This window comes from Vulpes vulpes, chromosome 2 (assembly GCF_048418805.1).
Source record: "Vulpes vulpes isolate BD-2025 chromosome 2, VulVul3, whole genome shotgun sequence".
In the NCBI taxonomy this organism is placed as follows: Eukaryota; Metazoa; Chordata; class Mammalia; order Carnivora; family Canidae; genus Vulpes; species Vulpes vulpes.
Genome location: NC_132781.1, coordinates 107,448,082 through 107,475,515, shown reverse-complemented (window position 1 = coordinate 107,475,515; position 27,434 = coordinate 107,448,082). Strand labels below are relative to the sequence as shown.

The 27,434-nt window shown below is 47.4% G+C and overlaps 1 protein-coding gene across 11 annotated transcripts in view; it reads right to left on the bottom strand.

The window, feature by feature from the left end:
• The window catches only part of FRMD4A (FERM domain containing 4A), a 614,318-nt gene that overhangs the window by 116,766 nt on the left and 470,118 nt on the right, over window positions 1-27,434 (bottom strand). For all 11 annotated transcript variants that reach the window (XM_072749470.1, XM_072749476.1, XM_072749477.1 and 8 more), the window contains 2 exons: window positions 23,536-23,628; window positions 11,495-11,579 (listed from right to left, as the gene is read on the bottom strand). In XM_072749470.1, the coding sequence (XP_072605571.1) occupies window positions 11,495-11,579; window positions 23,536-23,628 (178 nt within the window). The remainder of the gene's footprint in view (window positions 1-11,494; window positions 11,580-23,535; window positions 23,629-27,434) is intronic.

Sequence of the window (27,434 nt, the reverse complement as noted above, 5' to 3'; positions counted from 1 at the left end):
AATTCTTTATGCGTAACCAGTTGAGAGAGCTTTATGGCCGCTGTAATTGATATAGACTGTCAGGGTTGAGATATAGAGGAATGCGTGGAATTGGCCTTTTGGGATTACCAGATCCCATCAGAATGTAAATCATTTAACAGTGTACAAATGATTTAACAGAAACACTGTCCAGGGTTCCCACAATGGACCATGAGGTTCCTTTCTATTCCCACCAACACCTTCCTGAGCGCTGCCCCCGTCCCGGGGTGTGTGTTCTCCTGTCAAACATTTACGCCTGTGTTGAGGCTAATGGTCGATGGTGGGCTAATCTTTAACATCCATGCAGAGGCTGATGTCGCGACCAACTCAAAACCAGCCATTGGGAACAACCCTTTCAAGCGCAAACATAGCTTTTAGTTCATTATTTGACCCATCCGCTAAATGAAAATGTACCTCTTGGGGGGAAGCAGGGTAGGAAAGGCAGAGGAAGGTCTTTTACAATTTCATTTTACTTTATAAAGTTCCAGGAGAGACTGTCAGAAATGAATCTGGTGGTGAATGTTAACTGCAATGTGCCATTATTCAGAGTAAAGCTACTGAAAATGCACAATTAAATGCCTGACCTGATTTACCCCAGTTCTCCCTCAAGGCACTCGTCCTCGGAGTGATTGGGCGCCCTCGCCCTTGAACTGGGGTGAGTTTTCACCTTCTCTGACCTTGACTGTCTCCCAGATATTAAAAAACAAGGTGGTGTCAAAACGTGGCAGGAAAGAGGGAAAAGGCTTAAAGACTGAAGTGGCTGAGACGGCGCACGTGCTTGCACAATGTGATGGAAGACAGCTGCATTATCACCCCTTACCACCTCTGCTCAGTACTGATTGAGTTCAAGGATCACCGTGTTGTCCGTCCACAGAGGACGCAGCACAGACATCTAAATGGTGTGTGGAGGGATCCCTGGGTGGCTCAGCGGTTTGGCGCCTGCCTTTGTCCCAGGGCGCGATCCTGGAGTCCCGGGATCGAGTCTCACATTGGGCTCCCGGCATGGAGCCTGCTTCTCCCTCCTCCTGTGTCTCTGCCTCTCTATCTCTCTATGTCTATCATCAATCAATCAATCAATCAATCAATAAATGGTGTGTGGAAGAACCAGTGCACGAACATGGGAAGACACAGTCCTAACTGTGAAGAAGATGTGTTCCTACCTTTTGCAGTGTCTGCCCCATTCCCCAACGTCTTCTGTTCCTAATGCGCTCCCGCTTTCACACTTGGCCCTCCCGGGGATTTAATCTTTAAAATCCACTGCAAGAGGGATCCCTGGGTGGCTCAGCGGTTTAGCACCTGCCTTCAGCCCAGGGCATGATCCCAGAGTCCCAGGATCGAGTCCCAGGATCGAGTCCCAGGTCGGGCTCCCTGCATGGAGCCTGCTTCTCCGTCTGCCTGTGTCTCTGCCTCTCTCTCTCTCTGTCTCTCATGAATAAATAAATAAAATATTTAAAAAAGAAAATCCACTCCGAGGGAACAGCGGTCGAGACTTTCTGCCCACACCACACGTTTCCTCTTGTGCCCTGAACCTACAAGCTGAGTTCCCCAAGTTAGGAGGGTGGGGGATAGATGTTTCCAGGGACCCTCCTGTCAGACACATGCCACCATCTAACATCAAAAAGCCTACTCTCGGGGCAGCCCTGGTGGTGCAGCGGTTTGGCGCCGCCTGCAGTCTGAGGTGTGATCCTGGAGACCCGGGATCGAGTCCCACATCGGGACCCCTGCATGGAGCCTGCTTCTCCCTCTGCCTGTGTCTCTGCCTCTCTCTCTCTGTGTTTATGAATAAACAAATAAAATCTTAAAAAAAAAATAAAACCTTTAAAAAAAAAAGCCTACTCTCCCTTAACCTTATGTGACTGCTCCGGCAATCCAGAGGCGGTATCGTTCACGTGTCTCTGCTCAAGCAGAGAAAATGAGCTGAGTGAGACCACAAAGGGGGCATGCAAAGATCGAGCACTTTCCTGGGTTTTCCCTAGCTGACACCAACAAGGGACGGGGGAGCGGAAGAGGACCTGTCAGGGAAGAGCGGTTGGAGCTGCCCAGCTGGCATGACCCAGAGGCTGGGGTATGACATGCCTCGGTGGCCCTCATGCTCTCAGAGCCACTTGAGAGTCGAGCCTTTGGGGTGTTTTCTGAGCTCCAATCAATCCTGCTTGGGAATCCAGGGCGGTCTCCTGGGCATGCAGATACCCTGGTACGAGGAAGGTGCTGGTAGAAGGGAATGTGAGGCCTTACAGTTATTATGGCCATTTGGTGTGTACTCTGGGGCATCTGTTTTACTTACTACTGAATAGTGTGTTCAGCTTTCTCTGATCTTTTGCAAAGTGCCAGGGAAGGACAAAAACGTGACTGCCTGCAGGTGTGCGCCGGGTGCTCAGAGCCGGGGTGGGGAGGATGGCCCCACTTCCTCCCCCTCAGCACGGTTTTATCCCAGGTGATTAACTAGCTGAAGGAAGAGGCCTGAGGTCATTTATCAGCAGTGTAACCGTTAATAATGTTCTTGGAAAGATTTCCGTCTGTGGGTCTCCAAGAGTTCCAAATGGCCCCACGAGGACCCGAGGCGGCAGGTGTCATGGACATGCTCCAAAGGAACCGAGAGCTGGAGGACCTCTTCAGGATCCCCTCGCTCGAGGGACTCGGTGGTGGTCCTCACACAACCCAGGATCTTTTTTTTTTTTTTTAAAGATTTTATTTATTTATTCATGAGAGACACTGAAAGAGAGAGGCAGAGACACAGGCAGAGAGAGAAACAGGCTCGATGCAGACAGCCTGATGTGGGACTTGATCCTGGGACTCCAGGATCACACCCTGGGCCAAAGGCAGGCACTAAACCACTGAGCCACCCAGGGATCCCCCACTACCCAGGATCTTAATGAAAAACATTCCACCGAGGTCGGGAATGACAGAAATTCCAGCTTTCCACGGAAGATTAATAAGATAATTATAAGAGAAAATGTGATTAACAACCACATGGTAGGTTGATAAGGTTTCAGGGAGCATGATCTATACCAAGTCCGTCCAGAATAATCTGCAGGGCCGGCCTAAAGGTTTCCTCAATCAGCCCTCGCCAACCGCCACCACCTCTCTTCTTATCACAAAATGTCTAAAGACCATGGTTTCTTGCCCTCCTCCCTAAGATCATTTCTACGCTCACTGGAGTGTTCCAGGTTCTCGTTCCCATCCCCCAACAGCTCTGGGGCACTGAATAAATCCCTGGATCTCCTCAAGTTTCATTTTCTTCATCAGGAGAAGGGGGATAATGATTTCTTTTCCAATTATTTTACAATTGGTGAGGACACAGAGGGGTGATCTGGAAACCACAGGACATACTACAAGTGTCCTGTCTGTAGCATTTATTTGGGCTCATGGGTGTTTATAATCTGTGTTGCCTGTTCTTCAGCACTGTTGAGCATTTATAGGAATCGTAAGACATTTTTTTTAAAAAGGAGGGCAGCATTGTGTGCATGTGTGTGTCTACAAGTCTGTATCACCCCAGTGGTCCTGATGCCCACAACTGGCCTCACTCTGCCTGTGTAGGAGCCCAGGCTCATTGCACAACTCCGAATGGCTACATGAAGAGACCCTGAGGCAAACAGGGGCCACGGGGTGGGACAGGACCAACATAGTCCGGCACAACCGTCTTCCTTCGGCCTTGGCCAGTTTTTCATCAGTCTAGTTACTTCACATTTGGCTGATGATCCACTGGGGTACGTGCCACTCCTGCTGGGCCATCATGCTCCCTCTGTGGCACAGCAATTCCTCCTGCTGCCTCTTGTTTACAGCCCGTATCATGACCCTGGGGAGTCTCTCTTTTAGAGGTCCGGGGCACCACTAAGATGATGAGCCCAAGTGAATTTCTTTCTAGAACTGAAAACGAAAGTCCCTCTCTGCCCGTGTTTTGTTCCACCCCGTCATATGAGCACACATGCTAGCCCTGTAATAATCAAACTAAGAGATAAAGACTAGGATTCTGTAAGTCTGAGATTAATATTTATTTTGGTTCCTTTGTCCTGTGGGGCCTGGTTGCAGGCTTTGTTTCTCTCATCTTCAGACAGACGATATGATCTGCTCATTAACAAAGCTCTTGGAAGCTCTTGGACAAAGACCATGGACTTCAATTTCAGTAAGAACTGATGGTGTTTAGCCCTACACAGCAAATGTGGCCCGAGGATGCTTATTTACATTTCAATAATATCTGAAGCTCCCAGACCAATGTGGACATCTCAGAAAGGAAGGTGGGGCAAGAACCCCCAGCCCACATAAAGCAGGAATTTTAAGCTTTTTCTTTTCTAACATGATCTGCTCTCACTGGGTACATGTAGGCACCAGGCTTGGTAATTTCATAGGAAATATGCAAACCTTTGGTCCCTGGGATTGGAAAGCAAGCAATTAAAAACAATTTCCTGGGCAGCCCCGGTGCCTTAGCAGTTTAGCGCCACCTGCAGCCCGGGTGTGATCCTGGAGATCCGGGATTGAGTCCCACGTCGGGCTCCCTGCATGGAGCCTGCTTCTCCCTCTGCCTGTGTCTCTGCCTCGCTCTCTCTCTCTCTCTGAGTCTCTCATGAATAAATAAATAAAATCTTTAAAAAAAATTAAAAAGACATTCACATTTTATAACCTAGCACCTGTGGTTTGCAAGACTCAAAAATCACTGCAGTCACTAATTTTTTTTTTTACAGCAATTCCCTTTATCAGGGTAGAGAAGATAGGATTCAGTCCCAGAGCCTGAAGTCAGGGCAAGAGCTGGGACCAGAATCCACACCCACCCAACAGCTCCCATTGGGTATGATAAGCCCACTGCCTCTGGCAGGGCTGGCATATGGGCTTCTGCTTCTTCTTCTTCTTCTTCTTTTTAGATTTTATTCATGAGAGACACAGAAAGAGGCAGAGACATAGACAGAGGGAGAAGCAGGCTCCTTCCAGGGAGCCTGATGCTGGACTTGATCCCAGGACCCTGGGATTATAACCTGAGCCAAAGGCATGTTCAACCACTGAGCCACCCAGGTGCCCCCATATGGGCTTCTTCAGTTGGCATGGGAAGCCACATCCAAAGAGAGAAGGCTTGGCAGGAGAGCTCTGCTTTCTTGTGTGATTTTCCAGGGAACACACAACATCAAGGGTGGACTTCCCATGAGAGCTTTATACAGAACAAGACACACATTTCTGAGTTATATCCATCCCCTGGTCATATATTTTCTTTCCTTCACTTACTGATAACCTCAGTGAGTCAAAACACCTCAGAAATGCTGTTGAGGAATGTGGCTATGTGGGGTGTCAGGGCCCCCCATTGTACGTCCTCCTGTTTCACTTAAAGTTCACGACAGAACCCTGTTCTCTCACAACCGTATTCTAATCCTCAGCAACCTGGACTGTATTTTCCTGTTCTTTTTGTGCAAAACAGGGAAAAAGTATAAAGCAAGGGGATATAAGAGAGAAACCCATTGGATCATGGGTTTTGCCTCCTTGTGAAGAAAGAGTGGGGGGGCAGGAAGGTGGTGCTCCTAGGGGAAGATGCTTCTGGGGAAGATGACAAACAGACCAAAACAACATGAAACATCTTTCCTCACTTTTCTGCCGTTGAAAAGATCAGAGGTTTGTTCTCTGGAGATGAACAGGAAGCTGGAATGAGGCCCATCAAAAGCACCAGGATTAGAAAGGGAGTTTATACCCCAAGTGTGTTGGGGGGGGGTGTTCCCTCCCTAACCCTGGAAGTGGACAGGCCCAGATGGGAAGTGGAGGACCAGACAGGAAGAGGAAGACCAGACAGAAAGCAGAGATGAGCACCGAGACAGGAAGTGGGAAGATTCTCCTCTGGAGACAATGAGGAGTCACGAGGAAGGACACCTAAACACTGCCATCCAAGCTTCCTACTGAAAGAACCAGCTTGCCATTGGATGGCTCCACAGGGACAACCCCCAGGGGACCAACCTCACTTGGGTGCCTTACTCTTACTTGTGGTTAGACCAAGATCAACAGACAATTGAGGGAAATCTCTTCTACGAAGGACAAAAACCAAAATAAATAGGAAATACACGGGGGTGGGGGTGGGGGGGAGAACTGGAAAGAAACAGAAAGGACACAGAACATGCATAACTGATATTGAAAACGATAAGAGAATGTTAAATTTAAAGGCAATAACAGGATAATAGACAAGACAATGGATATATGGAAAGAATGATCAGATAATATGACGTCTCAGAAATTAAAAACATGATAGCAAAAGTTCAAAAGCCAATAGAGATTAAACATAATATTGATGAAATCTTCCAGAAAATAGAATAAAAAGACAGAGATGGAAAACAGGATACAAGGTATCAAAGCCAGAGGCTGTACCCAGCATCTAATTAACAGGAGTTCCACAAGGAGAGCGCAGAGAAAACAGAGGAGACACCACTTAAGAAATAACACAGAAAAATCTCCCAGAACTAGAATACCAATCTCCAGAATGAAGGTGCCTATCAAATGCACAGTCTTATGGATTTACAGAGACCCTTGTCAAGGCATACCTCCCCCAAATTTCAGAGGAAGAGGAATAAAGAGGAAATCCTAAAAGATCCCACTGGTGGTGGTGGGAGAGGGGAAGAGGGTCCACATATAATACACAGTGCTGCAAACTTCTCCAGAGCAAACTGTGAAGCAACACCTTGGATATTTTGAGAGATGTCTTCATTCTGTATTTCCATATCATTCAAACTATTGATCAGATATAGAGGTAGAAGGATGACTTTTTCAGATAGGCAAGGACCCAAACACTGTCCTTCCCATATGCCCTTTCCCTGGATTTATTGGAGGATGTTCTCCAGTGAAACAATGGCATAAAATAAAACACAGGAAGACTTGGGACCCAGGAAACAGAGGACCCACTCCAGGCCTGGGGAAGGACGGCCAGGATGGGAAAAGGGGTCCCGTGCTGAGGACTGTGGATAAGGCCAGGTCCAAGCTGGAGTGAGAGGGTGGAGGGTGGCTATGGGGAGATCCCAGGACAAACCACAAAGACCAAGCTGAAGAGAGGAATGGGTGAATTACCCGATGCATATGGAAATGAATATGGGCTTGCATCTGGGAATGTGTAGAAGCTCTTGGGGACAAAATGATGGGCACATAGAAAACAAACAGGTAACAGCAAGGCGATCATTACTTTTAGGTAAAACGAGTGGTTGTCTAAAAAGGGAAGCACAACCAGAGGATGCTGCTTGGATTCGTCATAATAATGCAATGCTGGTGGCTGTGGCTTTTAACCAGAATTGGGCTTACCACCATTTCCGGAAATGGGAAAGTGTGGAGACCTTAATCTCTGCCCAACTCAGCTGAAATTCAATAAATCTAAAATGGATATATCAAGGAATAACGCCTGGTGCCAACGTATTTGGAAATAGGCAAAAAACAGAAAAAAAACCCTGCTAAAATTGTTGAAGGTGGTGGGACTTGGGGGTGGGTTTTTCGTAATAAGTCTCTTAGAACCATCTGAAGTCTCTTAGAACCATCTGACTTTAAACTGCATCATGTATTACTTTGATAAAAGTGTTAATTAATTTAGGGGTGCCTGCACTCAGTAGGTTAAGTGACCAACTCTTGATTTCAGCTCAGGTGATGATCTCAGGGTCGTGAGATCATGCTCCATGTTGGGCTCTGTGCTGAGTGTGGAGCCTGCTTCAGATTCTTTCTCTCCCTCTCTCTGCCCTCCAACTCCTCCCCTCACCCACCTTTGTACTCTCTCTCTCTCTCTCTCAAAAAAAAAAAAAAAGTATTAGTGCTTTAAAAAGTAAATAGAACAGTGCCTGGAGGAAGCACGAGCAAACAGGTCATTTATCTGAACAATTCAGATTCTGGTATACCGCATGGATGGCTCCCAGGGAAACAGGGAGGGAGCTGATATGAATCCTGCACTGGGTAAACCCAAGTCCCCATCTATCAGCATCAGGTCCAGGCGGTGTGTCTGGCATGGGCCTCTGGGCTCTCCAGGCCCCCGAAGTGCTGGCAGGGGCAGCACACAGAAACTCTCAGCCAAGATGAACGACTTGGGTCTGGATCCCAGTGAGCAGTACTTCCACTATAGGCGCTCCTAAAGCGTCCAGCACAGGTGCTAACCAACCACACTCATGCTTCATCTTCCCAAGAAGGTTGCAGGTTGGGTCTTTTAAAGATTTATTTGTACATTTTAGAGAGAGAGAGAGAGCGTGCACCAGCGAGCTGGGAGAGAATCTCAAGTGGACTCAGGGCTCAATCCCCTGAACCTGAGATGGTGACCTGCGCCAAAACCAAGAGTTGGATGCTTAACCCAGCGCATCCCCAGGCACCCTGGTTGGGTCCTTTAATGTCCTTGTTTAACCAAAGAGGAAAATGAAGCTTGGCGACATCACAGGAGGTGTCCACATTCATTGCATTTATCACACAGCAGAGCTAGGACAGGAGCTCCAACCTGAAACTCCCAATCAACTCTGCTACTGGGCCTCCCACCGCGTCTGCATATTTACAACTGTGCAAACTGGGCCGCATAGTCTGTTCAACCACTTTCAGTCCTGGGTCCTTGAGGAAGTCACTTAACCTCTCTGACATCAGTATTTTTCTCGGTGAACTAATGATTCTGGCTCAACCTCCTCATTAGGCTCAAATAAAATAATATATGTGAAAGTTTTAAAGAAGCTTGAGGTGCCAATTTAGGCAGATGAAAATATTATTTTGGATGCTAGGAGGGAGACAGGTGGTCTTGTGACCCTGGTTGGTATCCTGAGTAAACTTCAGGGAAGCCAGCTCTAGTAGGGATCCCGAGAAGAGACGGTTCTGGATCAAGGACGGCGGTCAGGTCAGCAGGCAGGCTGATGCTGTGGGTGCCTTGCTCCTAAACGTGGCTGGCTCTGCACGCATCACCACCTCCACCCAGAGGACCTATAATATTTGATTCAGGGGATTTCTTCTTTTTTATTTTCTGTGACTCCGACAGAAACTCACACTCTTCTGTGTTCAGAAGCACTGCAGCCATAAGCACCAGCTGAGCACTTGTGCCTGGACTGGACTGAACAACCCTGAGTGAGACACTGTTTCTCTCCTTTTACCCAGGTGTCTGTATAAGCACGATTTGGGGTCACTTTTTCACTTGTGGATTGAGCTGATTCCCAGTCCTGCGGCTGGAGTTTCCAGACATTTGTTGCCCCAGCGTGCCACCTGGTGGACAACTTCCCGTTTTATTTCTCAACTTTCTCAAAGTGCCTTCACACGCATTAAAACCCCTGAGACTCCTGCAATCTGCGAGCTCTGTAAGGCTGGTATTATTTCCACGCTGAAATGAGAACACACGCTTATAGACAGGAAGGAATTTGCAAGTTCCTGGAACTGCCTTTAGGGTCTTTTTCTTCCATTCAGCAAAAACCCAAAATACCGCAGTCTGAGTGGTCTGGGTTTGAGCCCAGTTTAAGTCCTAGCTCAGCAACTGTCACCAAGTGAGGTCCTCTCACAGAATTGAACTTGATCCCTATGAGGCCCTCCATCACTGCGGACATCTGCGTGTGGAGGGACTATTCTGTGCACAGAATGTGCTGAAGTACCTCTTTTCCAGAAGAAAAACTGATGGCTGATGTCCCAATCCAACTCTTGCATGTGGTTTGACGTTTGGTGGGCTTCTTGCAATGCCCCCCACTAAAGAGGGTTTAGTTAAACATGAAAATATAGGCAGTGGGACCTCCTCAGACTTCTTCCTTGGCCTCTGACCACTTTTACCATGGGGGCACTCAGCTCTGAAGTCCTCTGTGGCTATGGGGGCCTTCTCCACTCCAGGGAGCGCCTGCCCTCTGGGGCTTAGAGCCACCTGGTGGTTGAGCTCCGTGACCTAGAGTCAGGTTGCCAGCTTTGGCTCCCACAGGCGCTGCCATTCAGAAGATGTGTGACCTTGGGTGAATCTAACTTCCCTGTGCCTTATCTTCCTTCACAGGGAAACCAGGGACAAAAAGTAGTATGCACCTCAAGTGTTGGGAAGGCTGAGCCATACAACGTACAGAAAGCACTCAGCACCGAGCACACCACAGTGGGAATATGCTGTCCTTTTCTGCAGTCAGTTAGCCAACCTGAGGTGGTACCCTGAAGGCTGCATTCATGGCACACAAGGGGCTGCAGCATGGATGTCTACTTCAAATACATTTTCCCAGGGGATCCCTGGGTGGCTCAGTGGTTTAGTGCCTGCCTTTGGCTCAGGGCATGATCCTGGAGTCCCGGGATTGAGTCCCATGTCGGGCTCCCTGCATGGAGCCTGCTTCTCCCTCTGCTTGTGTCTCTGCCTCTGTGTGTGTGTGTCTCTCATGAGTAAATAAATAAATTTTTTGAAAAAAAAAATTTTCCCAGCAGATGACCTCAGCCCTGGTGGTGTTTGCCATCTGCTCTCCTCAGGAGAGGGGTGTGTATGTACTGGAAATGTGTGTGAGCATTTTTGGGTTAGCCAAAGAAAGGAAACACTACTAGAATATGGGGAAATGAGAAGTAGTACAAGGGACTGCCCCACTCAATTAAGAATTGTCCCTGAACAGACATTTCTCTAAAGAAGATGTACAAATGGCCAATAAGCGTATGAAAAGATGCTTGGCATCACTAATCATTAGGGAAATGCAAATCAAAATCACAGTGAGACACTGCCTAACACTTAGTAGGACACCTGTTATAAAAAGAAAACCCTACAAAATATCAAGTGTCGGAGAGATGTTGAGAAATTGGAACCTTTATGCACTGTTGGTGGGCATATTATATGGTGTAGTCACTGTGGAAAACAGAATGGCAGCTCTTCTAAAAATTAAGCATACAATTACCATATGATCCAGCAATTGTGCTTTTGGGTATATACCTGGGAAAACTGAAAGCATGGACTTGAAGAGATATTTACAGACCCATGTTCATAGGAGCATTATTCATAATAGCCAAAAGGTATAAGAAACCCAAGTATTCATTGATAGATGAATGGATCTACAAAATGTGGTCTTTCTATGTAGACCATCTCTCCATCATTCAATACAATTCCAATTAAGGTGGGTTTTTTTTTTTTTTGCATGTGTTTTTGTTTTGCCACATCTGACAATGCATTTCTAACATTTACCTGGGAATAAACCAAACAGACTTCTATAAATAAATAAAGAAACAAATAAATAAATGAATAAAGAGTCGACTCATCCTTAGGAGACCTATCTGCATGGACCAGTGCATCTGCCCTCCTGGTCCAGGTTTCTTTTTTGTTTCAGTTGCCAGGAGAAGGGGACCCCTATAATCAGGTAAATGCCCACCTCCAAGGAGCCAAAAGTCAGTGATGGGATCAGGAGGGGTCCCATTGTTAAGTGGATAGTATTACTTTCAGGATGCTCTCATTTATTTAAAGCAATCCATTTATAAATTACATCTACTAATCAATAAAATCACATTGGGGCAACAACTTGGGATTTTCGGCTTTAAATGATACTTTCGGATCTCAGTGGAAAACTGAATGGGAAGAAAGAGTTCTTACCTTGTAGATACAGGACTTAGCATTCAGAAAGAAGAGCTCGATGGTAGCGTTGTCTTTTAGGTATGAGATGCTTTCTATATAGAACCTGAAAGAAAAACTGCAAATGAGCCACAAAAGCAGCAACTGATCTTGCCAAAAATGAGCTGTTTTCTGAGCTACAGGATTTGACAGAAGGACCAGAACTCCTCATCCTAAATGAAAAAGAAAAAGGTGTGATCAGCTGCTTTTTATATGGTTCCTTTTTGAAAGGAAGCAGTTTTTCAAGCCCTTTTCTAGGCCATTCGGACTGCCACGCCTGACAACCTTGACCAGAGCCAAAGAGCTGGGACTCCCACCAGCTTCCAAGAGGGGGTTAAACTCGACCATCTACTTTTCTTTTTCCTGACCTGCTTTCCAATTTTTTATATTATTTGTTTTTCATATCTTACTTTATTTTGGTACTAATCATTGTTGAATTAGCTGGATTTTTAAAAAGATTTTATTTATTTATTTGATAGAGAGAGAAGAGCATAAGCAGAGGGAAGGACAGAGAGGGAGAAGCAGTCTCCCCACTGAGCAGGGAGCCTGAAGCTGGGCTCTATCCCAGGATCAGGACCTGAGCCGAAGGCAGGTCGCTTAACCAACTTAATCCAGGTACCCATGACCTGAATTGAAGATTTTATATCTTAAAGATAATTTCTTCTGCTCAACTGAAGAACGGGGGCCCTAATTCTCTTTGAAATGGTTATGACATATCTTCCCAAAGGTGGTGAGGTGAGATTTGATTTCTGTGTATCCAGAGAGCTGTGGCAAGTGCTCTTAATGCTTTGATATTAATGCACATTAAGCCAAATGAGAATTGGATTTTTATCCAGATGGAGCTTATAGATTTTTTTCATGATAAAACACGCTGAAATTATTTACGTTTACATTTAATGCACCTTTACACATCGACTTTGGAGTTTATTAAATTATGTAATTAGATTAGGCACTTGTGCTTGTCTAGGGACCAGCTGCATTCAGGGAGAGGGTGATGGAATGCAGAGCCTTGCCAGGAAACAGGCCCCGAGAGGGTGTGGTACCTCCTGTGGGGCCACTGGATACCTGCCTCCTGGAAACTGGGGATACCTTGAGGGGGCGGCAGCAGGTACAATGGGAAGACAAGTGCTGTATTCTTCTAGAACAGCATTACAATATGATGGAAAGAATCCTGGGGAGGAAGTCAATAGACCAGTGATCTGGTCCCAGCTCTGTATGATTTAGGGCAAATCGCTTCATCTCGCTGGGCTTCTGGTTTCCAGACTGCAAAAGACTGTGGGACCCAGTCAGTGTTTCTCCACCTAAGAAGTCTACTGCTGTCCAGCACTGGAAACTCATTCAGATAAGAACAACAATAACAGTAGCAAAAACAACAAGCCAACATTGCACCAGGCTGGCAAAACATACCCATAGGCACGGATGAGCCCACGGCCTACCAGTTTGTAACCTCCTGTCTGCAGACTATTAATATCTTGTCATTTTTCCAGTGTGTGCAGACGCTGCCGTGATTAATATCATAGAGATTCATTTAAATTTGTGAATGAATCCAGAGTGACTTCAGATACTAGCAGATATTTTCAATCAACAGATATTAATACAATTACCACCACATGAGAGTCTACAAAATGTTTGGAAATTACAGTATGTCCTTCACTCTTGCAAAGCTTGCGGATGAGTAAGGATCCTTGGTGGACCTCTGCCACTCACATTCTCCCAGCAAGGAAAAAAAAAAAAAAAAAGAAAGAGCACCTACGTCCTGCTTTCAGAGTAGGTATTTCAGGTCATGGAGGCCTCCATAAAGAGTCTGCAGTAGTTCCCGAAGGATCTGCAAAGTGGCACAACTTCCACTTCTCTACTAGTGGAGACTTGAAATGCAGTAGCAAACTCTAGGTCTTTTTTTTTTTTTTTTAAATATTTTACTTATTTATTCATGAGAGACACAGAGAGGCAGAGGGAGATGCAGACACCCTGCGGGGAGCCTGATGTGGGACTCGATCCCAGAACCCCAGGATCACAACCTGAGCCACAGGCAGATGCTCGACCACTGAGTCACCCAGGTGTCCTGCAAAGCCTAGGTCTTAAAGCAAAATAAGTTACATGTGACTTAATTTAAAAAAAAAATCCACATTTGTTGTGAAGGAATTTTGACCGGGGATAGTCAGGATAGCAGAATCAGAAGGAAGAAGGAAGGAAGGGAGGGAGGAAGGAAGGGGGGGCAGCCTGGGTGGCCCAGCGGTTTAGCTCCGCCTTCAGCCCAGGGCCTGATCCTGGAGACTCAGGATCGAGTCACATGTCGGGCTCCTGGCTTGGAGCCTGCTTTTCCCTCTGCCTGCGTCTCTGCCTCTCTCTCTCTATGTCTCTCATAAATAAATAAATAAAATCTTAAAAAAAAAAAAAAAAAGGAAGGGGGGGGAGAGTGAGCAAGCAAGGAGGGAGGGAGGCCAACTTGCAGGTGCGGCCCCATTATAGAGTCGTCTTGCTTCGTACCTTTGCTCAAGCTCTTGCCCTCGTCCCAGAAACCACCATCCTCCACACCTCAAACCACTCTTGCTCCCTTGCCCTCACCCAGAAACACCATGTTTCCTGATCTCTGCTGACAGCCCAGGGAAGAGCTCCTCTCTCTAGGCTCTTCCTCTGTGTCCCGTACTTTTCTGTTCCCTGGGGCATCTTCTTCCTAGGTGATTAATGCCCCCTGGAGGGTGAGGCCAAATCCTATTCATTTTTTCTGTCTCTCCAGCACTAACACAGCGCCTGGCACACACGTGGGCATAGTTAAGGGTCTGGGAGCAAAAGGCTCTGGTTCTCAGCTTCACTCGTCCTCACTTGCCGCTGAGTGGAGCTCTCAGGATAGGCCAGTGAGGTGGGCAGGGAAGGCACTGCAGGAGAGGGAGGAGCTAAGTGACCCCTACTGTGTCCCCCATGCCCTGAAATGCCCAGTGTATGTGTGTGTGTGTGTGTGTGTGTGTGTGTGTGCCCTGCCCCCCTGCCCCTTGCTCACTGTCAACATGACAGGTTGCACAAACAAGCTGCTGATCACCACGAATCTTTTTTTTTTTTTTAATCATCACGAATCTTAAAGCCAGAACTACACCAGAGGTTTCTGTGTGACTAAGCGAGTGACCTTAGTTCTGCAATAATCATTCAGAGTCTAAATCTGTTGGGTCTGCTGTCCTGTCATTCTCAAAGCGATGCCTTCTGTCTTTATGGCATTTGTTTCAATTCCTGAGAATGAAGGAGTGAAGACACCTGCCACCCCTGCCATGCATTTCTCCTCAATAGTATAAAAAGGAAACAGCACTCCCCCTTCTCTCTAGTAACGGAAACTGGAAAGGACAGGGCAAGTTCTGTCCTCTGCGACAGCATTCGTGTGCCCTGCCCACCCCCCCCACCCCCCGCCCCAGTTACAAGCTGGACCAGAGGCAGGAGGGTAGAGAAGAAAATAAATCACCTCCTCTTGACAGAAACTAGAAAGCAGCTTCCTGTGAACCTTTATCACCGAGAAACAGCCTGGAAAACCGTGTGAGCAGAGATGCCCGGGTGCCTCAGTGGCTGAGTGTCTGCCTTTGGCTCAGGTCATGATCCCCAGGTCCTGGGATCAAGTCCCACATCAGGCTCTCGCAGGGAGCCTGCTTCTCCCTCTGCCTGTGTCTCTGCCTCTTTCTGTGTGTCTCTCGTAAATAAATAAAATCTTAAAAAAACAACAATAACAAAAAGTCTGTGTGAGCTCCAGGGTGGTCATGTTATCATTCTGTAACCCTGGATATTTAACTCATCCAGAACTTTCCATCAGCACCAGGAGACTTGAGAGTCAAAATGCCTGGAGGAAAACAGACCTTCGACATCTCGATCCACACACTGAGGCCAAGAGCGCAAAGTGCGGGAGCCCCAGAGAGAAGAAACTTCTGGGAAAGTGGGAAACATTGATGGTTTGGGTATAAAGTCAGGATTTTTTTTTTTTTAAACCAGTTGTGTTCTTTTTGATTTTCATGAGAGCTCCTCGTTTTTATCAGCAGGTGGCGATGTTGCTTTTCCTTAATTCCCAGTGCACGGGTTATTGAGGGGTGGGGAGCAGTGCTTCCTCCAAGACCTGGTTCACAAAGAAATTCCGGGTCTCTGGGTAAACCTAAGGAACTGAATGCTTTCTTGTTGATTCACAGGGTCTGCACAGACAATTCCAAGTGTGGCTCCAGATTAACCAGGGGTTTCTGGTGCTTTGACATCTGGGGCCTTGGTGGCTCTGGAGGGACGGGCCCCTCCCAGGGTTGACCAGTCAGTTCCTTAGAGGTGTGAGCTTGCCCTTCATGTGCAGACAGGCCGATCTAGAGAGCTCACACACCCTTCCTGCTCCTTTGTGGGGCTCTCACACTCCAGGTCATTACCCTCCTGCCCTAATCACCCCAGAGCCAGGGCCAGACAACTCAGGACAGCCTCTATGCCCCATAGCCTGCTGAAATTATTCAAAGTAGTCAATCCTAAACCTGATTACTCTGCCTCACCCGTTCCTTCCTGTAGAAACCACAAAACAAAGGCTCTTCCCCACAATTCCCTCCCCTCCCTCTGCCTCCTGACCAACCCTGGTGAGTCCCTTCTGGCCTTGCCTGGTGTGGCGAGCCCTCTCTTCTCCTTTTGGGAACTGTAAATAGCAAACTAGCCTTTTCAATGGCCACCATCCCCTCATGTTTGTTGGGAGTACCCATACCTGAGTAAGAATAAAACTTAAACTTTAAAACGGGTTCTTCGGCAGGACTTAGCAGGACTGGATCTGATGGCTTTTTTTTTTTTTTTTTTTTTGAATCAAAGGGCCAACCTGTGTTCTAGGACAACGGCAAATCTGGCTAAGTCTAAATCTGTTTCTTGAATACCATAAGCAATGTCACACCCAACCTGGCCCAGATGATGTGGACCTGAGGTATTTTATCAGACGGTCTGAAGAAGGAATAAATACGTGTGTGAGCACAAAGATAATCAAGAGGCTCTGAAGCCTGAAGGCAGTCTCGCCCCCTTTAACCCGTGGACACCTCCGGCTGCAGCAGCTTGAAGTGTCCAGCCACAGGACACCAGTTAGCTTTCCTTCTCTCAACCGCCCGCTCCTCGTCTTTCCTCTCACATCCACCCCTTGGCACTTGGGAATCACCGAATATTTACAGCAAGTGTTAATTAAATGGACCACTGATTTCATTCTATAATGAACACAAGTGTCGCATTTGGAATGCTGACTTTTAGTAGCAAAGAGAAGCGATGGTAATGAAAAGGCTATCTGGTACCGCTGTGAGTTTCTGGGGCCAAATATCTCTGATCTTTAGAATTTCAGCAGCTCTAAAATCTTAACTGGGGCACCCAGTTGAGATCTAGCAAGTTCTGGTTAGCAGGCACCTCATTTTGGATCCCTGCCTTCAGTGTTACTATGGTGACCGCATAGAGCAACGGCTTGTCTTCGGCCAACCAGGAGAGACACCATTGTCAGGCCATAAACTTGGCTGTAAAATCCCCTCTCCCAGATTAAAGCTTCCTGGGATCACCTCTCCTTTTGTTGTTTTAATTTTCCTGGTGCTCGCCTCAGTTTATTGATGGTGAAACTCCATTTGAGGAGACAAATCTAATCTCTATTTTTTCTCCTACAAGCAGCGTAGATGGTCAGAGTTGCAGGGACACGTGGCTGAAGAAGGCACAACTGAAGGAACAGCCCAGGAGTGGAGGGAACCATTCTGAGCACAAACATGCTCCTACCGAAATAAAGAGACGTCCTTGCGTGTGCAGGGATATTTTTCTTATAATTTTTCTTGATGTATTACTTAAGCTTACCACCAGAGGGGCATTGTTCTATTGGGGGCACTGGCCTCATAGTCCTAAACAGCGATCTGCAAATGAATGTGATCTTGCTCCTGCACTGATGCCTGGGCTGCATGTAAGGTCCGGGTGTGAGGGGTGATGGAGCAGCAGGAGGTGAGGCTGGCAGGTACACAGAAGTCAGATCATACAGGACATGCTAAGGATAACCACAGCAGGATGACAGGAAGCCAGAAAAATTCTGAGTAGGGTATCAGATGAGACTTCTGGAAAGATACTCCGTGGTAACTGAGAGGAGACTGCAAGGAGGCATGACCAGGAGAGGTTTAGGAAGGTCCTAATTACAGCCAAGGGGGTGTTTGTGGGGAATCAGTGGTGCATATAAGACCAATTTAAGACACAAAAGGAACAGGAATTAGTGAATGAAGGAGGGCAAACAGGCAGTGGGGAGAGAGCAAGAGAGTCAAGGTTGACTCCCTAGTTTCTGGCTGGGTGTGTGGTGGTGCCAATCATGGAGATAAGGAGATGCCATGGGACGAGGGGTAAGTTTGGGGGTCAGTGAGATGAAGATGCCATTGATTCAGGGAGAGGAGGGCAGAGAAGCACCCATGGAATCTGGGGCCTACAGAGACCACCAGTGACCATGGTGGTGATGGGACAGCCACAAGCTGAGGAACCGGTGGGATGTGGAGAAGGGAGACAAGGACAGACTTATCCTTCCAGACCTTTGCTGAGGGCAGGGGTGGAAGCTTGGGGGCAGCGGCTAAAGGAGGATGTGGGTCAGAGAGGGTATTTTCTTCAGTCAGGGTAGGAGAGTCATGGTCGTGGAGGGGAGACATCTGTGGAGAAGCAGCAGTGTAAGACGGAGAAAGAGAGACGGCAGACTGCAGGCAGGCAGCTCTTGGAACGGGCTGGAACTGGGGCACAGGTGGACCTGCTGGCCTCGGACATGTGCGTGCATGAGCGCGTGTGCACGGGCACACTGAGGGGGCTCAGGAGGCCACAAAGATGGGTGGGTTCGACTGAGGAAGGGAGTAGGAAGCTGAAGCTCCCTTGGGCCAGCTTTCCTTTTCTCTGCAAAATCATGAGCAATGTCACCTCCTCAGAGCAAAGGCGTAAGCTTCTGGTTTGGTGTTTACGGCAGGAGGAAGAGCCACAGTGGGCAGTGCGGCCGACCCTGAGCCACACACCCAGCAGAACTGGCTAGACACCCGCTGAGTGTGTGACATTGGTCATAAGCAATCATGCAGCAGCCTGCAGTTGTGTTTTCCCCCTCCCCCGGCCCCGACTGCTCTCAGCAGCTCAGGGGTAGAAATAAAAGAAATATGTGAATGGACGGATCCTAACCTACGTGTGTGCATGCGTGCAAGTGAGCATGCGTGTGTGTGTGCATACATGCACCAGCGCATCATGCCCACATGTGCCCAGCAGCAATGGGAGGGGCGGTCCTGGGTCAGGGGTGGAGGCTGCAACCGTGCGTAACGGGGTTTGGGCTGAACCTGCAGAGGTGATGGCAGGCGGGCTGAGAGGGCCTCAGAATTTGGGGCAATAGATGCACAGGTGCACATCTTGCCCGCTCCGCTCACCGCTCTACCTTAGCTCCTAAAACAATGCCCATGGTGTGGTGAGAGCCAGTGGAGTATTTGTGCATCAGTAACTGAATCTGCTGCCAACGGCGAGTGTGCAGCACAGCGTCCCACGGGGGAAGCTCACTCTCACAGCTGGAACGAGAGTGCGTTTTGGCTCCAGGCCCTGCAGAGATAAAGCTCGGGGTGCCTATGGGACTGCAGAGTCTTCCTTACAGGAGGGGGCACAGCGCAGGGCAGGATGCCTTCCCACCGGTGTTCACCCTGGTCAGGAAACGGCAAGAGTGTCTCAAGTGGGGCTAACGATGCATCTCTCGGCTTCTGAAAACTCCTGCTTTGCCATCAGCCATGTCCCTTTCTCTGCCAATAGGGAGGTTCCAACCTGCCTCCAAGCTCTGCGACTATGGGATGTCCCTCCACCAATAGGGTGCTCTCCGCCGAGGCGACTCGGGGTTCAGTAGTGCTAGATCTGGAATATCAGCTCTGGGAGGGCTGCTCTCATGCCCTCTCACCCGATGGGGGTGCATCTGTACCCAAGGCCATCTCTATAGGTACACCCTCGCTCTGCAGCTGCAGCCAAGTGTGGACCACGAGATGGACCAAAGTCACTGATCCTGACTCAGTGGCCCGTGGCCCTGCCAGAGTCTCTGATAAGCAATCACAGAGTTGCTTTTCACTTGTGGAGAGAGAAGCAGTGTGGTTGGGGATGGGGATAGGGCATGAGGTCTGGAGCCAGATCTTTTTTTTATTTTTTATTTTTATTTATTTATTCATGAGAGACACAGAGAGAGAGGCAGAGACACAAGCAGGCTCCCTTTTGGGAGCCCGAAGTGGGACTCGATCCCAGGATCCCAGGGATCATGACCTGAGCTGAATGAAGGCAGATGCTCAACCAGTGAGCCACCCAAGCATCCCCCATCTCCCTCTCCTTAAGCAGGAGTAACAATACCTTATTTAAGGCCTGTGAAGATTTACAATCATCCTGAATAATGGACAGGTGTTTAAAAATGGATAGATCTTTCCCTTGGACCTTGCTTCTTTTTAGGTGATTATTAAGACTCTGAAGCCTCTGTGCTCGCTCCTGGTGATCTGAGGAGAAGGGGGGGGGTAGTCCTTTGTAGGCTAAAAACCATGGGTCAGTGAAGATGGATACCTAGTCCTCTGCCCCTGCCATTCTGAGGATATCCAGCAGTGCGATACCAGCTTCAGGTGTCCCCTTCAAGGACGTGCTCGGAGGCTAAAGCAGAATTCTCTGAATTCAAATTCATGTTATTTAATATATTTGGGTCTTATTTTTCATAATCAGTTGAATGGAGGTAAGAATTTTGCCCTCATTCTCACAGACATTTTGAACATGCATTATAGCGAGAGACTATATAATTGAAAAATAATAAGCCATGCTGGGGTGGCAGCCCAAATTTAGATCCCCAGTGATACAGGGTTAATATTTCCACTGGATGAATTCCTAAATCTTGGCTTAAGGCAGCCAGTCTTTTCCACAGTCTCTTACTGGGTGCTTTTATTCTCCTTTTCCACGAAGGCTAACGGTGCAGGTGCTATGGAGATGTCATCTATAGGTGTTTAAACAAAAGGAGAAAGGCTAAATGAGTGGCTGGAGAGTCAGACCACTTGCAGTCAAGCATGGGTACCGATGGCTGGGCTGGGGCTGCTCAGGTGGCTGCTCCCTTGTTGAGGAAGGACAGGGTGTGCACACAGGGACATCGCCCAGCTGGACAGGGGCTCCTCAATGGACTCTGGCATAGCCCATGATCGGAGTCTTTTATGAAGATGACTTATCCTAGCATTCCTTTGGAGGAAATAGCCTCTGGGCACCCCTAGAAAAGTACCAAGTTATAAGCTGGGAGTTCTTCCCAGGTACCAAGGTAAAAAAAAAAAGCACAATTCACCTACATGAGAGAATCTGCCTCCTCTCTTGGAGAAAGCATTCTTGATGTTTTGCAACTGCACTGCCCAGCTAGTTGTGAAGTGGGGACTCAGGAGAGTGAGGTCTGGGAGCCAGGATCCTCTGTGATTGGTGGCCAGGTGACACCCACCCACCCATGGGACACGGCTGCAATAGTTCAAGTGACAGATGATGAGGGGCGGGAGGATAGGGCAGAAGGTGGAAGCAGCAGCTGACAATCAATGCATCTAAGTATCTGGGGAAGAGGAAAGACTTCAAGGTTAAAGTCTATAGGACTGAATGGATAACAACATCACAGATTCCAGGGACCGCGGAAGGCCTGGGTGGGGGGTCAAGATGATGAGTCTGGCTATGAACCTGATGAGTTAGAAGCACTCAGAAGTGGCCAAGAAGTAAGTGGACAAAGAAACCCGAGGCTCTGCAGAAAGAGCAGCTTTCGCGATGAGCTTACAGAAGGAGCTTGGCGTTGTGGCCGTATTCTGCTAGGAGTCTGTCCCCAAATGTGGGCCTGGGAGAGTTTTTCCAGGGGAGTGTCCTGCGAGGTGCCTGCTGCGGCCAACTAGGAAAATGGGGGCCGGTTGGCAGAAGCCTTCATTCCTGGTTCTCTGTACTGAGAGCACGGGATCTACCTCTGTAGCTCTCTGAGTAGCTGGCATCACAGACAGAAGTCAGGAGTGACCTGGAATGGCCTCCATATCCTGTGACCAATGTGTCAACCAGGCAATCTCACGGTGCCCCAAGTTTTCTGCCAAGGCTCAGACTCTGAAACCCACCAGTAACTCAGCTCACAACCCTTGCAAAAACCAGCTAATATACCACCAGCCCAGTATTTTCTCTTTTTGACAACGTCAGTGAAAAGCAGCGGGAAGGAGGGGAGATCCTGATGATGTGCAGCAAGCACATGGCAAATCCACCCTTGATTACAGGTTAAGGAAACGCTTCAATTCAACTGAGTCTTGCTTGATGCTGCGCCCCACCCCCACCCCGGTGGTATTGTTAACTCTCCATTATGTGGTTACTTTTCCATTTATCTGAGAAAATGGAGCCACCATTAAAGAGACTGTGACATCAAGATCACACCCATCAGTAATGGAAATGGCTAAGATTAGCTCTGAAAGGTTTGCAGCTCTTAAACAAATCAAAAGGGCATTAAATCTAAGTTTAAATTTGCTTCTCCGGTGGAGGTGGCGATACACATTCCTGCCTGGTAAATGGACCCTTTAATTCTTGTTTAGGCTCTCGGGTGCCTTCCGTGGTATCAGGATGGCTACATCTGAAACTGCATTTCTGACCATGCTCTTTAGGAAGAATTGGCCTGTGAATTGTTTGTGTCCTGCTCTTGAAATTGTTAATATATACTTTTTAAAAATTTTATTTATTTGAGAGACAGAGAACATGTGCGTGTGTGAGTGTGTGCACGCACAAACACGAGTTTGGGGAAGGGGCAGAGGGAGAGGAAGAGGGAGAAGCAGACTCGCCACCTGAGCAGGGAGCCTGACCTGGGGCTCAATCTCAGGACCCCGGGATCATGGTATGAGCCAAAAACAGAAGCTCAACCATTGAGCCACCCAGGCACCACACTGTAAAATTTTAACATATTTTAAAAGAACAAGGTGTATTCGGTAGGAATACACACTCGGTTGGTGTCCAATGGAAGATGGAGCCCTTCAAGCCTAAATGTCCCTGCAATAGTGTGCAATGAATGTTCTGCACAGAAACTTGCCTGGTGGCTCCAAGGACAAGTGCTCTGGGAGCTGCTGGATCTGGATGCTCAGATCCTGGCATTGTCCCTGAACCTATAACACGACCCCCTCTAACTTGCCAAAACCTTCTGCAAATTAAAGTGGTAAGTCCAGCTGACTTTGTGAGATATTTACAAATCTTAACCGTGAGAAGCAAATTATATTCTCTGCAGTCACAAAATAAAACTTCTTATAATAGATTAGTAAACAGAAAATGCCCTTTGTTTCTGGTATTTTATTATGCCATATCCTCCCTTAGTGGGGAAGGCATTGATCTATGGTTTGCTGCTGCATTTCAGCTATTCCTATTTGGAATAAGTTAAAATACGCAAGTTTCAAGAGGCCAAGTGCCACTTATGGTAAAAGGAAAGAAGACACAGGGGCACCTGGGTGGCTCTGTCGGTTGAGCATCTGCCTTCAGCTCAAGTCATGATCCCAGGGTCCGGGGTAAGAGCCCAAGTCAAGCTCCTTGCTCAGCAGGGAGTCTGCTTCTCCCTCTTCCTCTGTCCCTCCCCCCTGACTTGTGTGCTCGCTTGATCTCTCAAATAAATAAATAAAATCTTAAGAAAAAGGAAAGACACAGGTATTTGTGATATAGCTCTAAATGACTGCCACACAAGAAAATAATAGTAATCCAAGAGTTTTGTATTACTGTAAGAGACTTAGTTGAGTTTGAGATATATGCCCTTCCCCCCAAAAAAGCAAAAAAAAAAAAAAAAGAGCTCTTATCTTCATTCCACACAAATATCATAGTGCAAGAGCAAAACATGTGTATTCATGCATACAGGGCAGGCCTTGGACACTCACACCCTATGCCCACATCTACTGGGAATGCAGCATGCATACAGTCGACTGTGACCTCTGTCATTGGCCAACGGACCACAACAAACTTGATTCCCCTTTCCTTTGTTACACTGTCCTCCCAGACTTTTCTTGACAAAGAAAAATATAAGAAGTAAAAGGAGGGACACCAGCTATACATACCTGACACAAAAGTATAAAACCACCGGTCCGGACTTTTTGGGGAAGTCATGTTCCAACACTCTTCGATCTAGCTGAAGCCAGTTTAAGTGTCCCCTGAGGAGAAGAGAGACAAACGGGTTAGGACTGGAGAAGTGTCCTGTGATGAAGGCGTGTGTACAGTAGAACATGCTGGATCACAGACCAATGTGGACCTATACCTCACTACGAAGTTCTCAATTTAAGAAACCTCAAGGAATTATCTGGAGGAAGACCGAATCAATGGCAGATACTGTGTGACATAGAGGAGGGGAGTGGCAATCAGAAGGTCTGGGGTTTGCAACCTGCTATCCATTTCCTAGACTGTGCTAAAATTTAAAAATTAAAATGAAATCCTACTCTCTCCTCGTGCTGAATTCCCTTACCACCACCCTCCTGACTGCCTTTTTTTCCTGAAGCACTCAAACCCACTTTCGAAATGTTAGCAATCTTCACAACATCTTGCCGGAAGCAGACAGGGTGAAAAGTGAATCACAGACAAGTTTCTTAAAAAATTAAACTCACACCCACCACATGACCCAGCCGTGCTACTCCTAGGTATTACCTGAGAGAAATGAAAGCTACATTCATGCCAGGACTTTTACACACAGATGTGCAGAGACACTTTACCTAAAATAGCTCAAAACTTGGAACAACCCAAATGTTTATTAATAGAGGAATGAGCATGATAGAGTTTTGGAACAGAGTCCTAGGCCCCAATAAAGACAGTGAGCTATTGATACATATACCACCATGGCTGAATCTCAGAGTAATTACGCTGAGTCAAAGAAGCCAAACAAAAGAGTGCAGACTGTAGGATTCCATCTATATAAAACTCCAGAAGGTACCAAGTGATCTATAGTGACAGAGGCAAATCCGTGGTTGCCTGGGGAGAGGGTGGGAGGAAGGGCTTTTAGTGAGACAAGAGGAAACTTTTGGTAGTGATGGATATATTCATTATCTCAATGGTAGTGATGGTTTCATGGGTGTAGACACACGTCAAAACTTATCAAACTGTACTCTTTAACATGTGTGTTTACGATATGTCAATTATACCTCGTCAAAGCTATTTTAAACAGTGAAACCCCAGAGACGTTGGATGATACACAAATGGAGGGGCTTGTGCATTTCCTCCTTCCCTCTCTCCCTCCCTCTCTTATTTCCTTTTGTAAATATTAATAACCTTCTCTGAAAAAGGATCTGGAGGTGCAACAGTGAGCAAAATAGACACAATCCCTATTCCCCTTGGACTTACATTCTTGCCGGGAGACAGACACTCAACCACTATTCCCACAATTAATTGCATAACTACTAATCAGATTGGTATTAGGACTTAACACTTAAGGTACAAGGACCATGAGTAATGAGAATATGTAAGGCCCTGACTGAGTTTGGGGCCTGAGAAGTACTGCCTGGTGTTTGAGATTTGAAGAAGAAGAATTAACTCAGCAAAAGAGCAAGGGAACCATACTCCAAGCAGCGCAGCCAGCATGTGCAAAGGCCCTGAGGTAGGGAGAGATCTGGCATGTTGGTGTCACGTGAGTCAAAAGAGATGAGGCTGGAGAGGGCAGGGACCAGCTGTTAGGGCCTAGGAGGCTATGCTGAGGACAGCAGTCTTTGCAGAGTGAGGCAGAGCCCTGGGACAAGTATGAGCAGAGGAGTCTACCTTTTCCTGTCCTCTCCTGGCCCAATCACAGTCCACCAGCCTGGACAACTAAGCCCCATAATCACTTTTACTCAGGAAGCTCATGTTGAACTGACACAACTGGTAACACAAAGTCTCCTCAGGTGCCTGATGCTGTGTAACATGGTCATAATATATCCACTCGTGGGAAAGGCTGGCACTGGCTCTGTGGATAATGTGAGACAAAAGTTGTCTGGCCATTGTATTAAAATGTTTGCTCCTCTGAAAAGATGCTTGTCTCCAACAAATGCAAGACAGAGAATGCACTAGAGGCTTCTAGCTCCACTTTAAGACTTCATTCAAGCTGCACCTTTTGCACAAAACCCTCTTTCTTTCCTTTTTTTTTTTTTTTAAGATTCTATTTATTTATTCATGAGAGACACAGAGACAGAGAGAGAGGGGCAGAGAACAGGCCGAGGGAGAAGCAGGCTTCCCGCAAGGAGCCTGATGTAGGACTCGATCCTGGATCCTGGGATCACACCCTGAGTCGAAGGCAGATGCTCAACTGCTGATCCACCCAGGCATCCCACAAAACCCTCTTTCAATGACGCCCACAGCTGTGGCTCTAAAGATGGCAGGGGGATCTGCTTCTGAGGAGCATCCACCTGAGGAACTCTGGCTCTTCTTCCTCCTTCTGGGGCTCTCAAGCTAGAAAATCTTTTTTTTTCCTATTAACTTTGCCTTTTATGTTTGGTTATTCTTCCCTAAATATAGTAAGGATAAAAAAATAACAACAAAAAAAAAGTTTTCTAAATAGGACGACCAGATCAACTTCTTCCAAAATGGTGGGATGAATTCCCATCCAACTAGAACACAGGATCTGGGAACAGCAAGCCTGGGTGCCAACTTGGTCTCTAGTCGTACCTGCAATGCTGCTAATGCCCCACAGGGTCACATTGTTTCATATCTCTGTGCCTTAGCTCAGCTGCCCTCTCTGCCTAGAATGCCCTTCCCCTCCTGCATCACTGAGTGAGGTCTGACTCATCCTTCAGGACCGAGCTCTCCCATGTCTCCTCCAGAAAGCGTTCCTTGGCCCATCTTCCCACACCACACACCAGCCTGGGCTGGGCTCCTCTCTGGCCCCTCACGGCGCCCACCCCTGGCACACCTGCTCCTGGACCTCCCACACTCCATAGAAGCTCCCCTGTGTATGTGTTCTATCTCCCCAATAGGCCTTTTACATCTGAAAGCAGAGATCTGCTCCATAAGGTCAGAGTATGTGTCTGATCGAGCGGAAGGTATTAACACAAACATTAGCCCTAATTATTGGAAAATAAGTTACAGCCACTCTCTTCCTGCCTCTGAAAATGTCCAAAATCTCCTAGAGTCTTCTCTTTAGGCTCAGCCTCCTGCAAACATGCCACATGCGTGCTCTCTGCTAGGACTCTGATCATGCCGTTTCCCCTAATTGGAATTGGTCTCTCCATCCTCATTATCTGAGCTCTAGCCTTTGTTCAAGGCTGAGTTCCAGTCTTTCAGGGAAGCCTTCCTTCATTGATTCGCTTTGGGTTTCTTTGAAACTTCTCCAGGCTTTTTTTTATGTCATCCTCAGAACGTGTGGCATATTCTCATACAATTAGTTAAAGAATACAACCAAAAAAATAAATAAACAAATAAATAAAGAATACAACCTGTCTCCTCGACTAAGTTGTAAGTTTTCAACATTTAAAAAAAAAAATGTCATCCCCGAACCTCACACCGTGCTTGACAAGTATTAGGTGCTCCTAAGGGCATGCTCACTGATGGGATGACTGCCATCAAAAGCCACAGATTTACGCCTGCATCTCATTTTACGAAAGTGACCAAGTGACAGCTCAGAGGTTAACGCTATTGAAAGAAGAGTTTAATGTTATTCAGAGTCCCCCCATCAGTGAGAGGCACACCAAGCCAGGGGGGGCCATGGGGGGAAGCACCAGTGTTGGTTATGAGACAGACATGGAATAAGGGGAAGGCAAGGGTCAGAGCCTCTGCTGGGGTCTCCACAGGAAAGGCAAGACAGGACAGTGGAAACAGCTCAGGGTTGGCTAGTTTTAATGACTCTGGCGGGTTCTGAGGCATAAGGGCTGTCCCCAGCCGTCTGGCACCCGGCCGTGAACTGATTAAGGGCAGCGGTCACCCTGGCTCCATGTGTGAGATCCCGACAGAGAAGGTGCCTCAGAGGAGGGCTCTGAGTCACAGGGGAGAGGCAAACAGCTTTGGC